The following is an 18,117-nucleotide window of genomic DNA, read 5'->3' on the forward strand; positions in this document are numbered from 1 at the left end:
TAGGTGACCACTTGACCAAACATGTGAAATATGACCGTCTTTCTGCATATCAGCGATTCGTCACGAGAAATGATGCCGTTACACAGACAATAGTGTTCAAACGATCCGGCGAACGGCACCGGACGGCACCTCGACGTTTGCCGCCCCACGTTGTACGGCATAACAATGTCTTAATTAAATTCACGTTTGTATTTTTTGCAGGATGTCCTGCCCCACCGCAGCCTTGAGCGTCAGTGCATCGATAGACACGCTTTAAAGTTGAACATCCGACTGGATCTCAATGCTCAATATTTTGTATAAACAGTAAGAGATTGCTGCTTTATTTAGTGCTTCAATGCTATGGGAAGCTTTTAGGAAAATCAAAATTCTAGCTCTGTCATAAAACTTTCAGAGTCACTTGCTCAGGTAGATTTTCTCCTAACATTGTATTTTCTATGTTGGACGGAAGAAGAGATCAACAGTTTGTAACCTGAAAAATACGTACAGTTAAATATTTTACTGTTTTGCAAATATTTTAAAAATAAAACATTCGTATTTCAAATAGTTTTAATAACGCTTAAATGTAAATAAACTTTTTTACTATTTAAGAATGCACGTGACCAGCGAACATGTAGACATTTCGGTATTTTTTGATATTCTTGTGCTCATATAACAGTAATATGATTTACAAAACTTTAAGTTAAGTATAATATTTAAAACAAGACTGAAGAGTGATACCCGTGAATATTTCCTTGTGAATTAGATAAACGCGTTTAATGCAGCGAGCCCACTCAAAAAGGTTGTAAATATTTTTATTTTTTTACGATAGTCATTCGTTTGGCACAGACATCTTATTTACGTATTCAACAGACTATAAAAACGTATAATTAAGATTTTTATTTAAGTTTCTTGTGTTTTGTGTGAATTTACCTGGCTAAGCGCAGTCAAGTGTAACTTATTGTAATATAGTGTGGTTATGTGTGTGAATGTGATAATGTATTTATTAAATTAATTTCATTATAAAATGTTTTATTTAAGAGGTACGAGACCTACCACGTCCTAGCAGCTACCACAAATCAATCCTATAATTAAACATTACCTGTTATAAATACTAGCAATCAACAATCGTATGGCTAATAACTACGCAACAATTTAGTAGGTAAGTACTGAGTCACGTATGAGAGTGCGGTTTGTGTCAGGAAGTTTATCCCGAACACCATACTGACATGCGGTGAAGGAAAACATTAAGGAACCTGAACTTCTGTACATGTAACGAACACCTAGGTATTTATTATCGTAAGCATTAGGTAATGGTTATTATGGACTAATTAAAAAGTTCTACCTGCGAGGAATTATAGGTTTTGTCAGCGGTAAAAAAATTCCATCATAATTTTATTGGCAGTAAAATTCTATCAACTCGATTAGATAATTGTTCCAATGCAATGGCTCTAATAGATTCTACATAAATCGGTATGTAAATGTAAATGAAATGTACATAAAGGCTTTATTTAATTGCATCAAGTGAACACAGTATCAGGAAAAAGAGCAAGCTCTATGCTCAACCTTAATACCACAATCCTACCAACACAACTTGAAATGCGTTTATCACTGGTAAACGTAACGACACCTATAGGAAAGAACTGAATGTTTCTACTAAGTATAGTAACTTTATTGTGTTTTGTTCGGAATCAGTACCTATTGCTGTCGACTAGACACAGATGTCGCTGCTACGCAATAATATGGCGTAGTCTTCGTAGCGTTTCTACTACTTTCTACGCATCGCTACCGGCTACGATTTGTTTTGCAATTTATTGAACACTAGCTTCTGCCCGCGACTTCGTACGCGGATCCTGTCCCTTATGCCAGCGACTACGGGGTCAGCAAAATCAAAGATCTGAATAGTCGCAATAGACGTGAACATAGGGATAAAAGTAGTGATTCTAATTAGTCCGCATTTAAGTTGTGTGTGGCAAAAATATTACGTAAAAAAACATTAAATAGATGACAAAGTCGTGGTGACTTAGTGGAATTCGTGGTGGTTTAGTGGGTAGAGAACCAATCTCTTAAGTATGAGCGTGCGTCTTTAATTCCAGGTCTGGCAAGTGCCTGCCAATGCAACTTTTCTAAGTTCGTATGTACTTTTTATGTATATTTTGGATACCAACGACCGTTATTTGGAGGGGATGTTAAACTGTAGGTTCCGACTGTCATTGAACATTCCATTCTTGGCAGTCGTTATGGGTAGTCAGAAGCCAGTAAGTTTTACCAAGGGGTGTTGGGTTGAGCGGGTAACCGGGTTGTGGAGGTCAGATAGGCAGTCGCTCCTTGTAAAACACTGGTACTCAGTTGCATCGTGACTGGAAGTCGACCCTAACATAATTGGGACAAAGGCTCTTGAGATAATAACGACAATAATAATGAGATATAGGCACCGCAGGACATCTGAGGCTGATGACGGGGAGTAGCGACCCCGCGGGGCTATTTATACTGAGTTCTCCAGGGAGTGTATACTGTCCCCCATCTCCGGCCGGTCGGAGTGAACCATGACGGGGGTAGGTCTCACGCCTCTGGCTTGGCTTGGCCGTCCAGAGTGGAGTCGGTAAAGCAGGATTAGTAGCCCTGCTCGGAGGATAGGTGCCTCATGGTAAGCACAGGGAGCGCGTAATCTGCGTTTAAAGTCCGCCGAGGTATTCTCATCCTTCAGCCGCTCATGTCCCTGTTGCCCTCTTGTTGCTATTCAGTGACTGGTTCCCGGGGGCCCAGTAAGTGAGGTGGCGAGTCTCCACCTGCCGTTTTTACATGTACCTAATACATTGTCATCCACTAACATCCCATCACAATAGCCCAAGACGTCCACCGGGGATTGTCCTTGGATTCATTTCTATAGTGTATAAAGGGATAATCGTCGGTTTTGTGTCACCATTTCATTAAAGTTGTCTCAAAAGGACTTCAGCGTGTTGGCTTCGGCCCCAAGTTTGCCTCCCAAAAATTCGGAACTCTGTAGTCCCGAGGTCTGGAAGAGACATACAAAATAATAATGAGATATAATGCAACAAAGTTAGAGAGTGGGGGCTCGTGACGCCACGTCTAGGTATGTAAAATTTGTACTAAGCAGTGACTTAACCCGAAAATCAAGCGTTGTTGTATCTTCGTTATTATTTGTTTGTGTGAGAGAGAAAAGAAAAATGCGTCAATAGAGAGTGCTTATCAGATTGAACCACTTTTGCTAAAACGTCATATCTTCATATGCTTCATATAGTCTAGCAGGGCTCCTGGAGTTCCACATCAGGTGTTTTACATCTTCAATTTTTATAAGTCAACAGAGAGTGCTTATCAGATTGAACAACTTTTGCTAAAACGTCATACCTCTATATGCTATAGTCTGGCTGGGCCCTGGAGTTCCACATCAGATGTTTTAGATCTTCAATTTGTATAAGTCAATAGAAAGTGCTTATCAAATTGAACAACTTTTGCTAAAACGTCATACCTGTATATGGTACAGAGAAGCTGGGCTCTTGGGGTTCCACATCAGGTGTTCCAGATCTTAAAATTTATTATCTCAGCTGAAAATGCTCATCAAATGAAACAATTTTTGCCACGGCACCATATTTGTATCTCTTATAGTTTTATTGGTCTGTTGGAGTTCTGCATCAGGTCTTCAAGTTTCGAAGATAAATTATAGCCTATATGTTGACCAGGCTTAATACTAATACAACAAAGAAAAAATCATTGAAATCCGTTCAGTAGTTCGGAAGATTAGCGTGTACAAACAAACAGACATACAGACATACAGACAGAATTTTTTTTTTGGATTTGTGCTCCATTACTGTTTCTAAACCCCACCCAATTATTATTTTTTTAATATATTCAATGTACAGACACAGTTTTTTTACAGATTTATTATATGTATAGATTTTTCATTGATTCCCCCATATTCTCGGCAAAGGTCTGCTGGTGGATTGTTTTAGAAATATGCATTACCTTTGTTCTTAATTGTATTATGCCATTTCAAATTATTTACAGTGTGTATAGAATTAATAAATATGGAGGCAACGGCATTCCGCTTTTTCACTGCCGATGATGCTAGATCAGCCAGACGGCACGATACAGTGCTGTGGCAATGGAACTGCCATTGACTGATGATCAAACCTGAATGAACGTAATTAGAGCTAGGAATGGACATGAATGCTGCCCAACATTCTTGTGCATAGGATGTTTGTTGTCGCCAAGTATTTATTTACAAATCGCCAAATCACAACGGCTCGTGTGCCGTCGGTACTGCTCCACTCTAGTAGATACGTAAACGTTAGACGTTCATCAAGAATCATTTTTGTAACTAAAACGTAAGAAATAACAGGTTTTACAACGATGGATAGAAATGACAGTAAAGTGCGTGTATTTTTTATTAAGATATTGAAAATACTGTTAACTCCAATATCAAGGTTGGTGATTGATATACCCTATTTGAATATCATTATCTATTTCGCAGTGTTCAAAAATAATTTGAGGCTAGGAATCCATTTGGCCGCTGTAGGGGATTTTGTCGCTGAATAAATAAATTTTGTTCTTTAGCAGCTAGATCTTCAGCAACCCGCATAAACTGTTACCCAGCGACCAAACGGATAGATCGCCCGTCCATCTAATACTATGTACCTATAACAAGTTTTATTTCCAGACTAAGAAAACTACAAAGAAAATGCAACGCGAGGCAAGTGAAAATCTTCATCGGTGTTGGTGCAACAATCATTTGTATTTCTCTAGTTGCCTATTTATTTCGATCAAAACCTAAAAGACATAGAAACCTTGATCCACCTACACTAGCTCCCTTGTTCGGGACTCCGATGAGGCGGGTACCACTAGACGAAGTGTACAAGGATTTGAGACCAGCTGAGGAAGATAAGGATTACGTCTTAGATGATGAGCAGAAGGAACCAGGTGTGTTGTGATGAGATTTAGAGTAATATATTGAAAATTACCTACAAATAACAATAGAGTTAATGTTTAAAGCACATAAGTACGTCACTGTTTTTTAAAACAAGCTACTTAGTTGTCACATTAAATAAGTTCTTAGAATAGACTATTAGAAACTGCATCTAATAGGTATATCTATTTACCTGAATGATTATTTTTACTTTGATTCCAGTTGGAATGGTAAACACACCAGGATGCCACATACCAATAGCTATGGTCGATTATGAGAAACACGTTAGTAACACTACAAATAACAAGAACGAAATGTGTGGTAAACGAGCCGTATTTATACGAAAATATGACAAGGATAAAGTAATAGCTCGAATTAAATCTGCAGTTCTGAAGAAATATTCCAAGCTTAAAATACATAGTGTACATACTCAGTGTTGTTACAAGTTTATTATTGACACTGTCTATTATGTCCGGCCAATTTTAGTGTATGTATCTCTATGTATCTAATCCGATTATTTTATAATTCAGCCTTATTCGATTCGAATTTATATGTACTCCCCCGTCACCCGTTGGCAGTAGACATAAATTCGAAAGTATCTCTGAATAAATCTCTGATACTGTATGTCATACTTTCAAGTCATCGGAGTTGCTCGTCATTCAAATTAACCCTGTATAAGGCATACCTATAAAAACTCATAAAAGTGAGTAGATTGATATTATAATTTTTCATGACCGTTTCAGGTACAGCAATTGCACAGATTTCAGAGACGAGGAAATCATAACTTTGAAATCTGATTTCATAAATGTTATGTGCTACGAGCTTGATATAAACGGTACGTCACATGTGATCTACGAAGACGTATACGCTTTCACTAAGAAAATTGAATATTCCAAACCCAATGAGAAAAATTGTAGGATCAAATTCAATGTTCTCATACTGGGAATGGATGCGATGTCATTGCCTCGAGTCGTGAAAACTATGCCAAGAACAATAGCTTACTTGAAAGACGATAACTGGCTCGGATTTAGGGGATATCACAAGGTATTCATTGTGCTTGTTACCTAATTAGGTACTTTTGAAATTAATAATTCGTCTCTTATATTTCCTACGGCTAAAGCCCGAAGTGCGGCTAGCTACGGTTAGGTGTAACTGGCCATATGCGGCTAAACTTTGTTGTATCCTTTTATCTTCGGTTAGAAGTAGGTGTAGGAGTAATCTCAAAACAGAGACAAAATGCTTAACTGCATCGAACACCTAGCTCTAATTCACGACAAATAAGCTAGTAGGGCTGCCATCTCGAATTTCGCCAAACCCGGACATTTGGTGTAAATCGCATTTTTCCCGGAACGAGTACGATTTTTTTAAAACAAAATAATACCTAATTTGTAATCCATTTACTATACTTAAATTCAATGAGGTGCTTCCTTACATGAAAAGTGTCCGGGTTTCCCCGGACACTTCTTGAAACCCCGCCCGGACGGCCCCCGGACGGCCTCCAAACGAGGACAAATCCGGGGAAACCCGGACGGATGGCAGCCCTAAGCAAGGTACACCTTTCTTTGGGCCCAGGTGTGCGGCTGCACCTACGTGTATGTATCCTTATCGATTTCGATAACGGCGACCCATGACAAATTCACCTCGTAGCCACTATAATGAAGGCTACACCTAGTTCTAACCGAAAATAAAAGGATATAACTAAAGTTAGTCACATATGACTGGTTACACCAAGTTGTAGCAGCACTTCGGAATATAGCCGTATCATATCTAAACAATTGATTTGCGCAGATTGGGGATAATTCCTTGCCGAACATATTGGCACTATTGACGGGAAAAAATATGACTTCAATCATAGAACAATGTTTTGCATCAATGGATGACTGTAACTACCTTTTAATTTGGAGTGCATTTAAGGACGCTGGTTACGTAACAGCCTATGGGGAAGAAAACCTAAAATTAGCGAACACATTCACTAAAGAGTACAAATTTCTTAAGAATCCTACCGATCACTACATGCAACCGTTTTATCTAACAGATGAACGAAATCCCAGAAACAGATCATTATGCACTGGAAAAATATCGTCGGGACAACAACTCTTAGATTATGCTAGAGATTTCGCTAGTACCTATAGGAGAGATTCATTCTTTGGTTTCTTTTGGTTAAATTCGTTTAGTTACGACGAGAAAAGTCGACCAGAAGACGCAGACAAACTAATTGAGAATTTCTTGAATCAATTAACTTACACCGGTATTATGACGAATACTTTTGTAATCTTTTTAAGTGACCATGGTCTCCGCTTTGGTAGGAGTCGTCTTAAAGCAGAAAGTTACTACGACGATCGTATGCCTATGAATTTTATGTGGGTGCCATTACTTTTTAAAGGAAAGCATCCTTATGAACTCAGAGCAATGGCGATAAACCAGTACAAGCTAGCAACACCTTACGATTTTTATAGTACCCTCCAAGATATCAAGAAAATATCTTTGTGTAGCAATTCTACTGACCCAGCACCTGAAGGGTGCCCGAATTGCCACTCCTTGTTTGAAGTTATTGACAGTAATCGTACATGCCAGGACGCGGCCATCAACGAGAAGTGGTGTAGCTGCCATAAGCTATTCCCCTTACCTATTCAAGATCCTATAGGAATAAAAAGTGTAAACGCGGTCGTGAGTTACATGAAAAGTATGGCGATGACAATCGAGACACAAAAATGTTGGAGTTGTGCACTTCCTTCTTTAAAAAAAGTTGAACGAATAAATTTTTATTACGATGAAGGTAAAGTAAACATTTATTATGTTGTGGCACTCACTATATCACCAGGTAACGGAACATACGAAGCAACTGTGTTGCGGAAAAATGGATACACTGTTATTGGGCCACTTAGCTTTATCTCATACTATAGAGGTTTAGGAAAATGTGCATTAAATCGCAGAGATCGCCTGTTCTGTGTCTGTCAGGAACAACAATGCTAATACTTCGAAACTTGCTACACTCACTCCTATACTCTGTTTCAGTGAGAGAAGAATTGATATTCCTTGGTTGTTGATAAATCAATGTATTTTAAATAAGAAGTGTTGAATATAAAGTTGGTATGATAAAATCTGCACTTGTTTTATTTTTGTGTTTTGGTCCCACACATTTTTTTTAATACCATGCTATGACAGATAAACTAATCATGCGTAGGTATCTAAATTGAACAATATCTCAGTACTTAATCACGACACTTGGATGATGGGAAGTACGTACCTACCTACCTTATAATCTTTGAGCAGATAAGTGATAGCCCAGCTGGTATCACACCAGACTTTCGAGTTGCCAGTCATCTTCAATATCTGACTAAAGTACCAACTAAGGCAGACAACTGAATTGCTAGCGAAAATAGTTTTAAATAATCAATTAAGAGCAGTGGCATGTCACGCAATCACAAACTTCTAAACAGACATTCGAAATAAAAACATATAGGTAGGTACAGACAATCATATGTGTAACCTGATTGGACCCGCTTGTTGAATCACTGTGATCACCCCGTCTTCATGAAACCCAAGTTCCAACTGAAGAAATTCCAAAGGCTTGTTATATTATCGCATAAAACCAAACAGTTCTAATATGAAGGACATCGTAAACCATTTGTAGACGCATAATAAACTTTAATTAAACAATTAGAATAAACCGCAATTTTGAAGCAGTAATAAAATACACCGTGCAATAGTTACGACCATGTGATAAAACGACGTATTGAAACAAGGCGGCTGTTTTAAATATGAAATGTGATAGTGAAATATTTTAACGAAAAATAATTAAGATTTTAACCAAGTGCATCTAAGTGCATCTTCTCTTTACAACGACATACTTACTCGTAGTAAGTAAGACCAGTGGACCTACCTTGGAGGTAAGAATGGCTTAGCCGTAGAATAGGGACTGTCAATTCTTTACGATCTAGGTTAAGACGATACTTCACACGAGGCATAAGAACTTAGGTACCCAAAATGATTCTTGCTAAACTGCTAGCAAAATTACCATATAGGTAACAACCGGCTTTTTGATAAACCTGGATTACAGACAGCTAAGGCTGTTAAGGCCTTAGTATTACACCCCAATTAAAATTTCTACTTACCTACGGTACCTATTCAATGTAATTTTAGACCATGCTGCCAATTAATAAAACAAATAAATACTTGATCTTCTTGGCAATCCAAAGAAAGTGGCCCAGATTCTGCATAATAGCGATACTTGTATTTGCCACGATGGTATTTATACCGACATACTTTGGAGTAAGGAAGATATTACGACTGAAAATAATTCCAGCAAGGACATTGGGAAAGCTCGAAAAAGACGGTGAGTTAAGCTTATAAATAAATAAGCATTTTTCATTTAACAATACGTGTGCGATTTTATACAAACTAAGCATTTCTTTTTGCTAACAGATAAGGTTGACTTTAGAAGTCAAGGTGAGTTTTTCATTTTCATAACATAAGACGATATGGTGTAGGTACCTATGCCCTACACAGTTTAAAAATCAGGTATGCAACTAATGATAACAAATTAACACAAACCTTCATTTTGAAATAGGGATCTGTTCCTGTAGGTAAAAAACAAAATATATAGTTCAAACTAATTAAGGTTCAGAGTGAACATTTTCAGAAACTCAAGATTACCTCATCAATACACCCGGGTGCTACATACCAAATTATGCGAAACATTTCAAATACAATGAATCATTCCCAAAATCTTCATACATGTGTAACCCACGCGCCGTTATGGTATACCCGCAAGACAACAATACGATACAATTTCGAATAGACGAGAGACGAATGAAAAAATATAATTACAACTTGTCTTGGTACCAGTGTTGCTACAAGTTTGTAACGCAATCTGATATACCTGGCCACGAACATGATCAACTGTCGTAAGTCAACATTATTTCCATTATTATCAATTACTCTGGCCATCCCTAATATTCAAATTCATAACGATTGGCCCCATGCATCCGAGACACCTTATATCCCAAACATTAACTAGCAGGGCACTCAGTGTCCGTGATACTGTAGGCTGCCCAATGGGCAGGTCAGGTTGCCCTAAGGCAGAGCGATGTTCATAACAGAAAATATAACGATTTCTTAAAAGTTAGACACAATACCCATTCTGGCTAAATCACTTAGGTACTTATAGGGAGCGCGAATTATAGCTGTATTGCTAATACTTTCAGGTATACGAAATGCAAGGAATTTAAAAACGGTACAATAATAATGATAGATCAAGAAGTTATTACAGTTACATGTTATGACAAGAAACATTTTGTCATGTATACGGATGCATATATTGTAGTTAAAAGAAATTATTCGAGTCCAAAAACCGATATTACTAAAAGTTGGAATGTCCTTATGATAGGCATAGATTCCATGTCTCGAACCAGATTCTTTGTTACCATGCCTCGCACCAGCGCATTCATCAAAAAGGAAAAATGGTTGGATTACAAAGGTTATCATATGGTAAGATATTGAAGTTCATTGTTAAAATCCACTCAAGATTTCAGTTTAATTGGACGAGGCCGTTAGACAGGTAGATTCCCCAGGCCAGTCGACACGCCAATCAGGCTGCCTCCACTGTAGGCATGACTGCTTGGTGTGGCGACTTTAGACTTAATCCCAGTCGATAAAAAATTGCAGCTGCCCTGTTATAATTTGGTTTTCTTTCATCAAATGAAACTTTCTCTTTTAGGTTCATCCTGAAACTTCCAAAACTTTAATATCGATACTGACTGGACGCAACATGTCTCTCTCAAGTTGCGCAACTAGCTTATCTGACTGTGTAGACAACTTTATCTGGCAGAAATATAAAGATGCTGGATACAAAACAGCTTTTGGGGAAACCAATTTAGGAATATCTAACACTCTATCTAGTGGGTTCAGATACAGTCCAACTGACCATTTTATGCGACCACTATTCCTCACAGGCGAGAGACACAAAAATCAAATACTGTGTACACAAAAGAAGCCTTCTACAACACATTTACTTGATTATGCGAAACAGTTCTTTCGTTATTATAAAAATACCAGTACATTTGGAATGTTCTGGATAAACTCTGACACTTTTACGCTAAATACAATTCCATCACTATTGGATGGACAGTTAGAATACCTGTTTACAGCCCTGAAATATTCTAAAATACTCAATAATACGTTTGTGATCTTTTTTAGTGACCACGGTAACATGTTTGGTAAAATGCAACTGCCAGTGGGATCTTATTATAACAATAGATTACCAATGTTATTTATTTGGGTACCATTGCAGTTTAGACGTGAAAACTTAAATATACATTTTAATTTGAGAGAAAATCAAGAACGCTTAGTAAGCCCTTATGACCTGTACGTCACACTTGCTGATATACTCGAATTATCGACAAGTGCAGGCGCTATAACATTGTCAGAGGCATGTCCACTATGTACAAGTTTGTTTGAAAAAAAGTCGCCTAATACAAGGTGCACCGACTCAGGTATACCAGAATATTGGTGCAGTTGCCATAACATGACAAAAGTGGATGATGTTCAAATGCTTGAAAATAGTGTGACGTATGCTGTGGCCCGAATAAACGACATATGGAGGTCTGTTAAAACAATTCCTTGTACGTCGTGCGCAAAGTTAAGATTCCCCAGTGTGGTCAGATCACACGTTTACTACATCGGTGCAAAAACATATAATATCGTAGTGATCAAGATGTCACCGAATAGCCTCATATTCGAGGCTGTAGTAGTATATCAAGATAAAGGATACGAGCTTTTATCTCTGCGGTCCTTAGTTCAGTATAATCGTAAGGGAAATTGTGCAGTGAACGCCTCAGATCGTCCGTTTTGTGTATGCCTTCACGATTATGGATGTGGTAAAATGAAAGGTATTAAATATTTGCCACCCAAAACCTTTTATAATCCAATACGAAAAATAATACAGTATCAAACATAAGTATTCTAATCATATTCGCGAGGGAATATGACCCAAACCCGTTTAAAAAGTAGGCTATATCTAACAATTTTTTTTGAAATCTTATTAATGTTTTGATAAAATTTGGGTAAGGACTAATTAAAGAACATTGCACAGAATTTTGTAGCACATATGTATATTAAACCATTAAACCTAAGTTAATATTACAATACAAAAATACTTTGTGTATAACTGAGATAGATATACATAGACCGGTTTAAAACAGTTGCTTATGTTATTTCATTTACTATTACAACCCTTTCACACGGCAGTCCAGTTTTGCAGGACCGGCTTTTCACTGGATCCTGCAAAAACGGACGCTATGTTCACACGTAGTTCAGTTTTGCAGGATCAATAGTAAAAGGCCGGTCCCGCAAAACGGTGCCGTGTGAACACTGCTATAGAAATATATGTGTCATTAAACGGGATCCCGCTGTTTACTGGACGAAGGATCCAGTTTCCGGTGTCAAAACTGAACTGCACATATCGGCGGGATCAGCATTTTGCAGGATCCTGCATGCGGTGTGCTCGCGTGAACAATGGCATATAATATCTTTTGCGATCAAACGGGATCCTACAGAAAAAGGGATCCTGCAGAAAACGGGATCCTGCAAAGACTGGACTGCCGTGTGAAAGGACTGTTACTTCATCTGAAAGAACTGTATGTGAATTTATATTAATTATTTTCAATTATAGTTTAACTTTTATTACAACCGTACATTAATTTGTACATACATTATAAAATCATTTGATGATATAATAAAATACCGATTGTTTAATGATACTGGCACAGAAGTCATGGCAATTTATGCATAAATACAAATTATGAGATCAGATCTTCTATTATTTTCAAAATATTATATTAGTCTTTATTAGTCCTAGTCTTTTGAATGTTTAAATTCATATTAATAATAATCTGCATCAAATCATAAATTAAATAATTTTGTTAAAAAATACTTTGCATTTTAATATACCATCTAGTTATGGATACTTTTCTAAGAATACTGATATCCATAAATAGATTGTTTTCAGATCTCTAAGACCAGATTTAAGGTGAAGCTCATAATTTACATTAAAACTAAAAATAAATATTTATCTATTTTGACACAACCAACAACTTTGTTAAATTAGGCTATTATATTTTTTATTAAGCTTGGCGATTGTGATTTGTTTGGATATATAACAAATAGAGATAATTGAATCACAGCCAGAGCAGCACCCACTAGGTTTGTCATCTGTAAACAATGGAAATATTTGTTGAAAATTAGCAAGTAAAACAATGAAAAAAAAGTAAATACACACATTGATATATTTATATTTTGAAAGTTTACCACTGTCCCAAATTACGTCACAGAAACTTGTTATTTTTAAAATTAGCTATTATTAATAAACATAGTTTTTAGTACTAGAGATACTAGTTTCATATTGGACTTTCATGCATATTACAGCTAATGCCTGTAGTGTGCATATACCTAGGTTTAACTGGTTACAGTTAGTTTTAACCGGTCATATGTGACAAAACTTAATTGGTTGTTCTTCCTCTATATACTAAACTTATGAACTCCTTTATGTGTAGTAAATCTTTATGTAGATTTAGTGAGAAATCAGTACCTATATTATGCACAGAACTCAAAAAGTTAAAAAGGTTTTATTCATACCCATAAAAAGTGGTCATCCTTTATTGTACCATAGAGAAACCACAGCAGAGATACAAAGAAGGACATCAGTATCATAGGAAATGGCAGACATTCCGTGCTCTTTACTCTTAATACATACTGAAGTTTACTCAAAGGTGCTGCTATTGTTATTATGGTAAAGGAACAAGCCAATAGTCCTGAAAATAAATAAAATATTTTTGAATAATATTGTCATCATGTATGTATTCTATAAATAAACACCATTAGACATCATGTTTGTCAAGTACTACTTAAAGGTCTCAGCACACATATGGGATCGGAAAGGGATCGTAACCGTAACGCCTTTCGCCTCGCTGTCAACCAGGCGTCAACCTACCGTATGCACGTAACGAAAGCGTATCAGCAGCGCCTGTACGTCAACTCGGCTACGGCTAGGCGACACCGCGCTTACGCCTCGCCGCCCCCTGGCTAACGCGCAACACGAATGAAATACTCCTTGCGAATGGCGGCGTCTTTAGCAGGCAAGTCGCGGGAGGGGAAAGGGGAAAGGGTGGACGAAAAGATGTGAGCTCGGGTACGGAGAGACGTAAGCGCGGGGACGGAGAAACGTAAGCGCGGGGACGATGAGCCGTAAGCGCGGGAATTCAAGTTCGGAGCCTGTTCCGAGGCGAGGCGATTACGTTATTATTCCGATTAGTGTGCGTTGCAGTAGGCAAGGGCGTAGCCAGGATTCTATACAGGGGGGGGCAGATTAGCAAAATCCCATACTACATTGTTTTAATCGTGATTTTTAACATATGAGTATCTAACATTGGTGGTGGAGGTGAGGTAAACATTAAAAACAAATATAACAATAAGAAACAGCTTTATTATTTGAAGAGTAATCTGCGCGGTTCTTCACAAAATTTATTAAAAACTTCTCTTACAATTTCATCTTTTTTTTCTTGGACAATTTTCCGGTGTACGCTTAACATACATAGCCCGTTTAAACGGTTTTCGGTCATTGTAGACCTCAGCCACGTTTTGATACGTCTCAGGGTAGAAAAAGACCTTTCTATATTACTTGTTGTACACGGTTGTGCCAACAAAATAAGTATGGCTTTTTTGGTTGTCGGAAAGAAAGTGTCCGCCTCCTTTAATACATCAATAAGATCTAATTTTTCTAGAGCGTCTTTTTCCATACCTTTATCCTTCCAAAGTTTATACCATAATTCCGCTTCATGCTCAAAAAGAAGAAGATCATAGTACTGGCAGAAATCTTGCGATTTTTCTTTAAAATCAACCAGTGACATATTTAACATTGAACTGGGATGTATCGACATTAAACTAAAAGCTGGTAAATGTTCATTAGAAAAACGCTGGTCGAGTGCGGATATCAAAGAATCTAAATAAGGAATGATAATTGATCGCTTCCAAAAATCGCATAAACTCTCAGCTGGGTGATTGGACCTATGTTGTTGGCGACATGCAATACGCGGGATTTGCAAATCACTGCCAATGGCAGTTGCAGTTCTACGTGAAATGTCTAAAATAATCTGACTCTCTTTGTCTGCGTTACCACGATGATCTCTAATAACAGAAATAATTCTCTTGATATGATTCACACACGTGTACATATCGATATTCTTCGATTGTAATGCATTTGCAACAGGTTCCAATATACTTGAATATTTGGCTATCAATGTAACGCATATAATGAATACTGATTTAATAGCACCACAGTGTAACTGATAGGCGCTTTTTCTTGCAGCAGCATTTCCTTCTGTAGATATATTTGCAAGTCCATTAATAATTTCTTCAAAATGTTTGTTGAAAATTGCAATACTCTTATATTTTTGCGACCAGCGTGTCTCACATAAAGCCGGAATATTGGGAACATATTTCCTCCTTAAAGAAGATTCTCGGAAAAAGTTAATTATATCTTTTATCGTGCCGATTGTGTTCCGTATTTCTGGCACTTGATTCAAATCATTTATTACTAAATTAAGCCTGTGACTTGCACAATGAAAATATAAGGCTTTTTTATATTTCTCTCTCAGTTTTTTTTGAACGCCCCCAATACTTCCAGCCATTGTAGAACACCCATCGTAACCTTGACCAATGCACCTATCAGGTTCAAGTCCTACGTTTTCTAAAAACTTATCAATTTCTGACGCTATAGTATTAGCATCCATTGCAATCAATTCTACGAATCCTAGAAATTCTTCTCGGATCATATTTTTGCAATTTAATTTTCACGTAAATAATTACGTAGGTAGACAGTCCTAAGCCTGTGTAAAGTATGAAGGGAAATCAAAAGGCTATTTCCATTTTTATTTTCTAATACTTACTAAACTAATGCTTATACTCAATACTAGATTGCGATTGACTATTCATTGAACTAATTAATATAAAAGAAGTAGGTTGTACCTACAACCCGTGCCAATAAAGAATGGGATTAGAAATCGCGACAGCTGGATTTACCTCTCGCTCATGTGCTATAGTGTATGAGCGAGAGGTAAATACAGCTGTCGCGATTTCTAATCCCATTCTTTATCGGCACGGGTAGTACAGTCATAAGAATAGTATATTTTTTAATTAGAAAAAAGTTGTTAAATCGCAACCGCTCAATATATCAGAAAGATGCAAACAACCAACCTATCACTATATCTGAATGATCTATTTGAATGAGTGAGCCGCACACGAGTTGCGAGTTTAAACGAGCTACTGAGTTATACTGAGCTACTGATATAAAGATATGAAAGAGTGATTCATATCCCAGTGATTGAAAGATGCATATCTATCTTTTCTTTTCAATGACACATTTTGCCCATGTCTAATGCCTCGCCTCTCGCGGCTCTCGCTCGCTCGACCCGCATCCCGCTCAGGGGGGGGCAGCTGCCCCTCCCTGCCCGTACCTCGCTACGCCCATGGCAGTAGGGACTTTAATACAAACCATTCTGAACAGCTCGAGGCGATACGGTGACGATCCCTTTCCAATCCCATATGTGTGCTGAGACCCTAATAGAGATATTATAGATTAGTCTGAAGTGCTCACCTAATGTATCAAACAGTGCTTGATCATTCACTTCTAAAAAAAAGTAAACTAATATAAGTATCACAAACACAACTGTACCAATAACTTGTTTTAAAACAGTTGATTTTTTAAATGTATAAATGTAAAATACTGCTGTGTATGATATCATCAATGTTACTCCTATTGTATTGACTAAAACTATTATGTTATCGCGATTTATTATTCCATAGAGAAACCACAGGCAGCCGCTGTAAATATAAATGAGAAAAAATTATTGTCTCAGTTATAAGCGTTGAATTATTGAATAAGTGGCTTTAGGTACTTACCATAGCATTCCGCAAACAAAAGGCAGTGACGAAGTCTCGGCAGTCGTTTTGTTAACAACATATTGTTTGCACACAAGGCTGAAACAGGTGTTACAGATTATTTTAAACATCGAAACTAAAATTTATAGCCAGCTACCGTGTTATAAAAAGACATCAGTTTATACTTACGCGCCAGATAAAAACTGCAAAACGGTCGTAATAACAGCAAGACTGCTTACAATATTCTCGAAATCTGATAGTTGCATACTGCTTGATTAGTTCCTTCTGGTTTCTAAAGCTGTTTCATTAATCCATTCATATTAATTCTTCTTAGGATATTTTATTAAATACCGTTGTGATACTTTGCCATCTCTACCTGAAAACGAGTCTAATATCGCAAACAACCGCTGACCGACAACGTCAACAAAACAAAACGGCAACGGCAGGCAAGAAAAATCTGACGCTGACGTCGCTGACGAAAACACTGACATTCTCTGACAAGTGACAGATCTGACAGTGATTAACACTATCACTATCACTGACCTCTATATTTACCATTGGTTTAAGTCGTCTCGTCGTCTCGTAAAAGCACTATTATGGATAGCCTAGACGTTAAATGAAATTACGCATTATTACAAAAACAGTCGCTGAAAAGCATTGCGCAATCTTCGCTAAAGCTTTGGTTTCCTAGGAAAGTAAGTGCAGTCATATAGCGGCCGTAATACAGCGGTGCATACAGCGGTAATGACGTCACTAGAACGTTGTGCATGTAAACAAAATGGGGTGGTTTCCTGGAGAGCGGTAACTGACACCGTAACTTCTAAAAGCGGTGCCGCCATTTGCATGACGGCCGTCTTGTCGGTATCAGATGGTTTGGTGAACGTTTTTTGAAAGCGGTGAAGCTTTTTTAAGGCGACGAATTGGTCAACAATAATTCCATAACCAGCACGCGTATCTAAGGCGCCAAAAGGGGTCGGAGCGTCTGAGCGGGGCGAGGATAACAATACGCGCGCTAGCTTATAACTAAAAGTCGTAAGCGACAAAATGGTTTTGTAATTTTATTATTTAGAAATGATAATTTGATAAAAATTCCTTCTACAATTTTAAAGAGTATGTATATACTCAACTACTAAAAAAGTTAAGAGGCTTAAATCGGTCCCGTTTGCCCATAATATGTGAATCTCTTTTTAAAAAGAGGTATGTTTGATATATTTTTCTCTGTTATAAAAGTTACCTAATCATGTTTCTACGTCTAACAAAATAAGGTTTATATCATGAACTTT

At 37.4% G+C, this 18,117-nt stretch overlaps 4 protein-coding genes across 5 annotated transcripts in view; 3 read left to right on the forward strand and 1 right to left on the reverse strand.

The window, feature by feature from the left end:
• The window catches only part of LOC124631462, a 35,194-nt gene extending 34,195 nt beyond the window's left edge, over nt 1–999 (forward strand). For both annotated transcript variants that reach the window (XM_047165862.1, XM_047165861.1), the window contains exon 10: nt 202–999. In XM_047165862.1, the coding sequence (XP_047021818.1) occupies nt 202–227 (26 nt within the window). In that variant the 3' untranslated portion in view covers nt 228–999. The remainder of the gene's footprint in view (nt 1–201) is intronic.
• A 4,128-nt stretch (nt 1,000–5,127) lies between these two features.
• On the forward strand, nt 5,128–7,964 carry LOC124631357. Its single transcript, XM_047165720.1, has 3 exons — nt 5,128–5,387; nt 5,644–5,944; nt 6,689–7,964. The coding sequence occupies exons 1-3, from the start codon at nt 5,128–5,130 to the stop codon at nt 7,871–7,873; spliced, it is 1,746 nt and encodes a 581-aa protein (XP_047021676.1). The 3' UTR covers nt 7,874–7,964.
• A 1,082-nt stretch (nt 7,965–9,046) lies between these two features.
• Nucleotides 9,047–11,858, forward strand: LOC124630908. The gene is made up of 5 exons (XM_047164953.1): nt 9,047–9,236; nt 9,326–9,349; nt 9,543–9,807; nt 10,108–10,390; nt 10,620–11,858. Exons 1-5 carry the CDS (start codon nt 9,047–9,049, stop codon nt 11,856–11,858), a joined length of 2,001 nt encoding a protein of 666 aa, XP_047020909.1.
• A 137-nt stretch (nt 11,859–11,995) lies between these two features.
• LOC124631393 (sugar transporter SWEET1) lies at nt 11,996–17,355 on the reverse strand. Its single transcript, XM_047165762.1, has 5 exons — nt 17,024–17,355; nt 16,856–16,933; nt 16,551–16,777; nt 13,535–13,710; nt 11,996–13,111 (listed from the first exon to the last, which is right to left on the reverse strand). The coding sequence occupies exons 1-5, from the start codon at nt 17,098–17,100 to the stop codon at nt 13,004–13,006; spliced, it is 666 nt and encodes a 221-aa protein (XP_047021718.1). The 5' UTR covers nt 17,101–17,355; the 3' UTR covers nt 11,996–13,003.
• Nucleotides 17,356–18,117: the final 762 nt, after the last annotated feature.

Source organism: Helicoverpa zea, chromosome 6 (genome assembly GCF_022581195.2).
Source record: "Helicoverpa zea isolate HzStark_Cry1AcR chromosome 6, ilHelZeax1.1, whole genome shotgun sequence".
Lineage (NCBI taxonomy): Eukaryota > Metazoa > Arthropoda > Insecta > Lepidoptera > Noctuidae > Helicoverpa > Helicoverpa zea.

Bases quoted from the DNA above. Each gene is read 5' to 3' on its own strand.
- LOC124631393 (XM_047165762.1), bottom strand. From the start codon at position 17,100: ATGCAACTATCAGATTTCGAGAATATTGTAAGCAGTCTTGCTGTTATT. The intron at 16,934-17,023 runs GTAAGTATAAAC...CACCTGTTTCAG, and splicing joins TTGCAGTTTTTATCTGGCGC to CCTTGTGTGCAAACAATATG. The intron at 13,112-13,534 runs GTATGAATAAAA...CATTGTTTACAG, and splicing joins AGGATGACCACTTTTTATGG to ATGACAAACCTAGTGGGTGC.
- LOC124631357 (XM_047165720.1), top strand. From the start codon at position 5,128: ATGGTAAACACACCAGGATGCCACATACCAATAGCTATGGTCGATTAT. The intron at 5,388-5,643 runs GTATGTATCTCT...TGACCGTTTCAG, and splicing joins TATGTCCGGCCAATTTTAGT to GTACAGCAATTGCACAGATT. The intron at 5,945-6,688 runs GTATTCATTGTG...TGATTTGCGCAG, and splicing joins GATTTAGGGGATATCACAAG to ATTGGGGATAATTCCTTGCC.
- LOC124630908 (XM_047164953.1), top strand. From the start codon at position 9,047: ATGCTGCCAATTAATAAAACAAATAAATACTTGATCTTCTTGGCAATC. The intron at 9,237-9,325 runs GTGAGTTAAGCT...TTTTGCTAACAG, and splicing joins GGGAAAGCTCGAAAAAGACG to ATAAGGTTGACTTTAGAAGT. The intron at 10,391-10,619 runs GTAAGATATTGA...TTTCTCTTTTAG, and splicing joins ATTACAAAGGTTATCATATG to GTTCATCCTGAAACTTCCAA.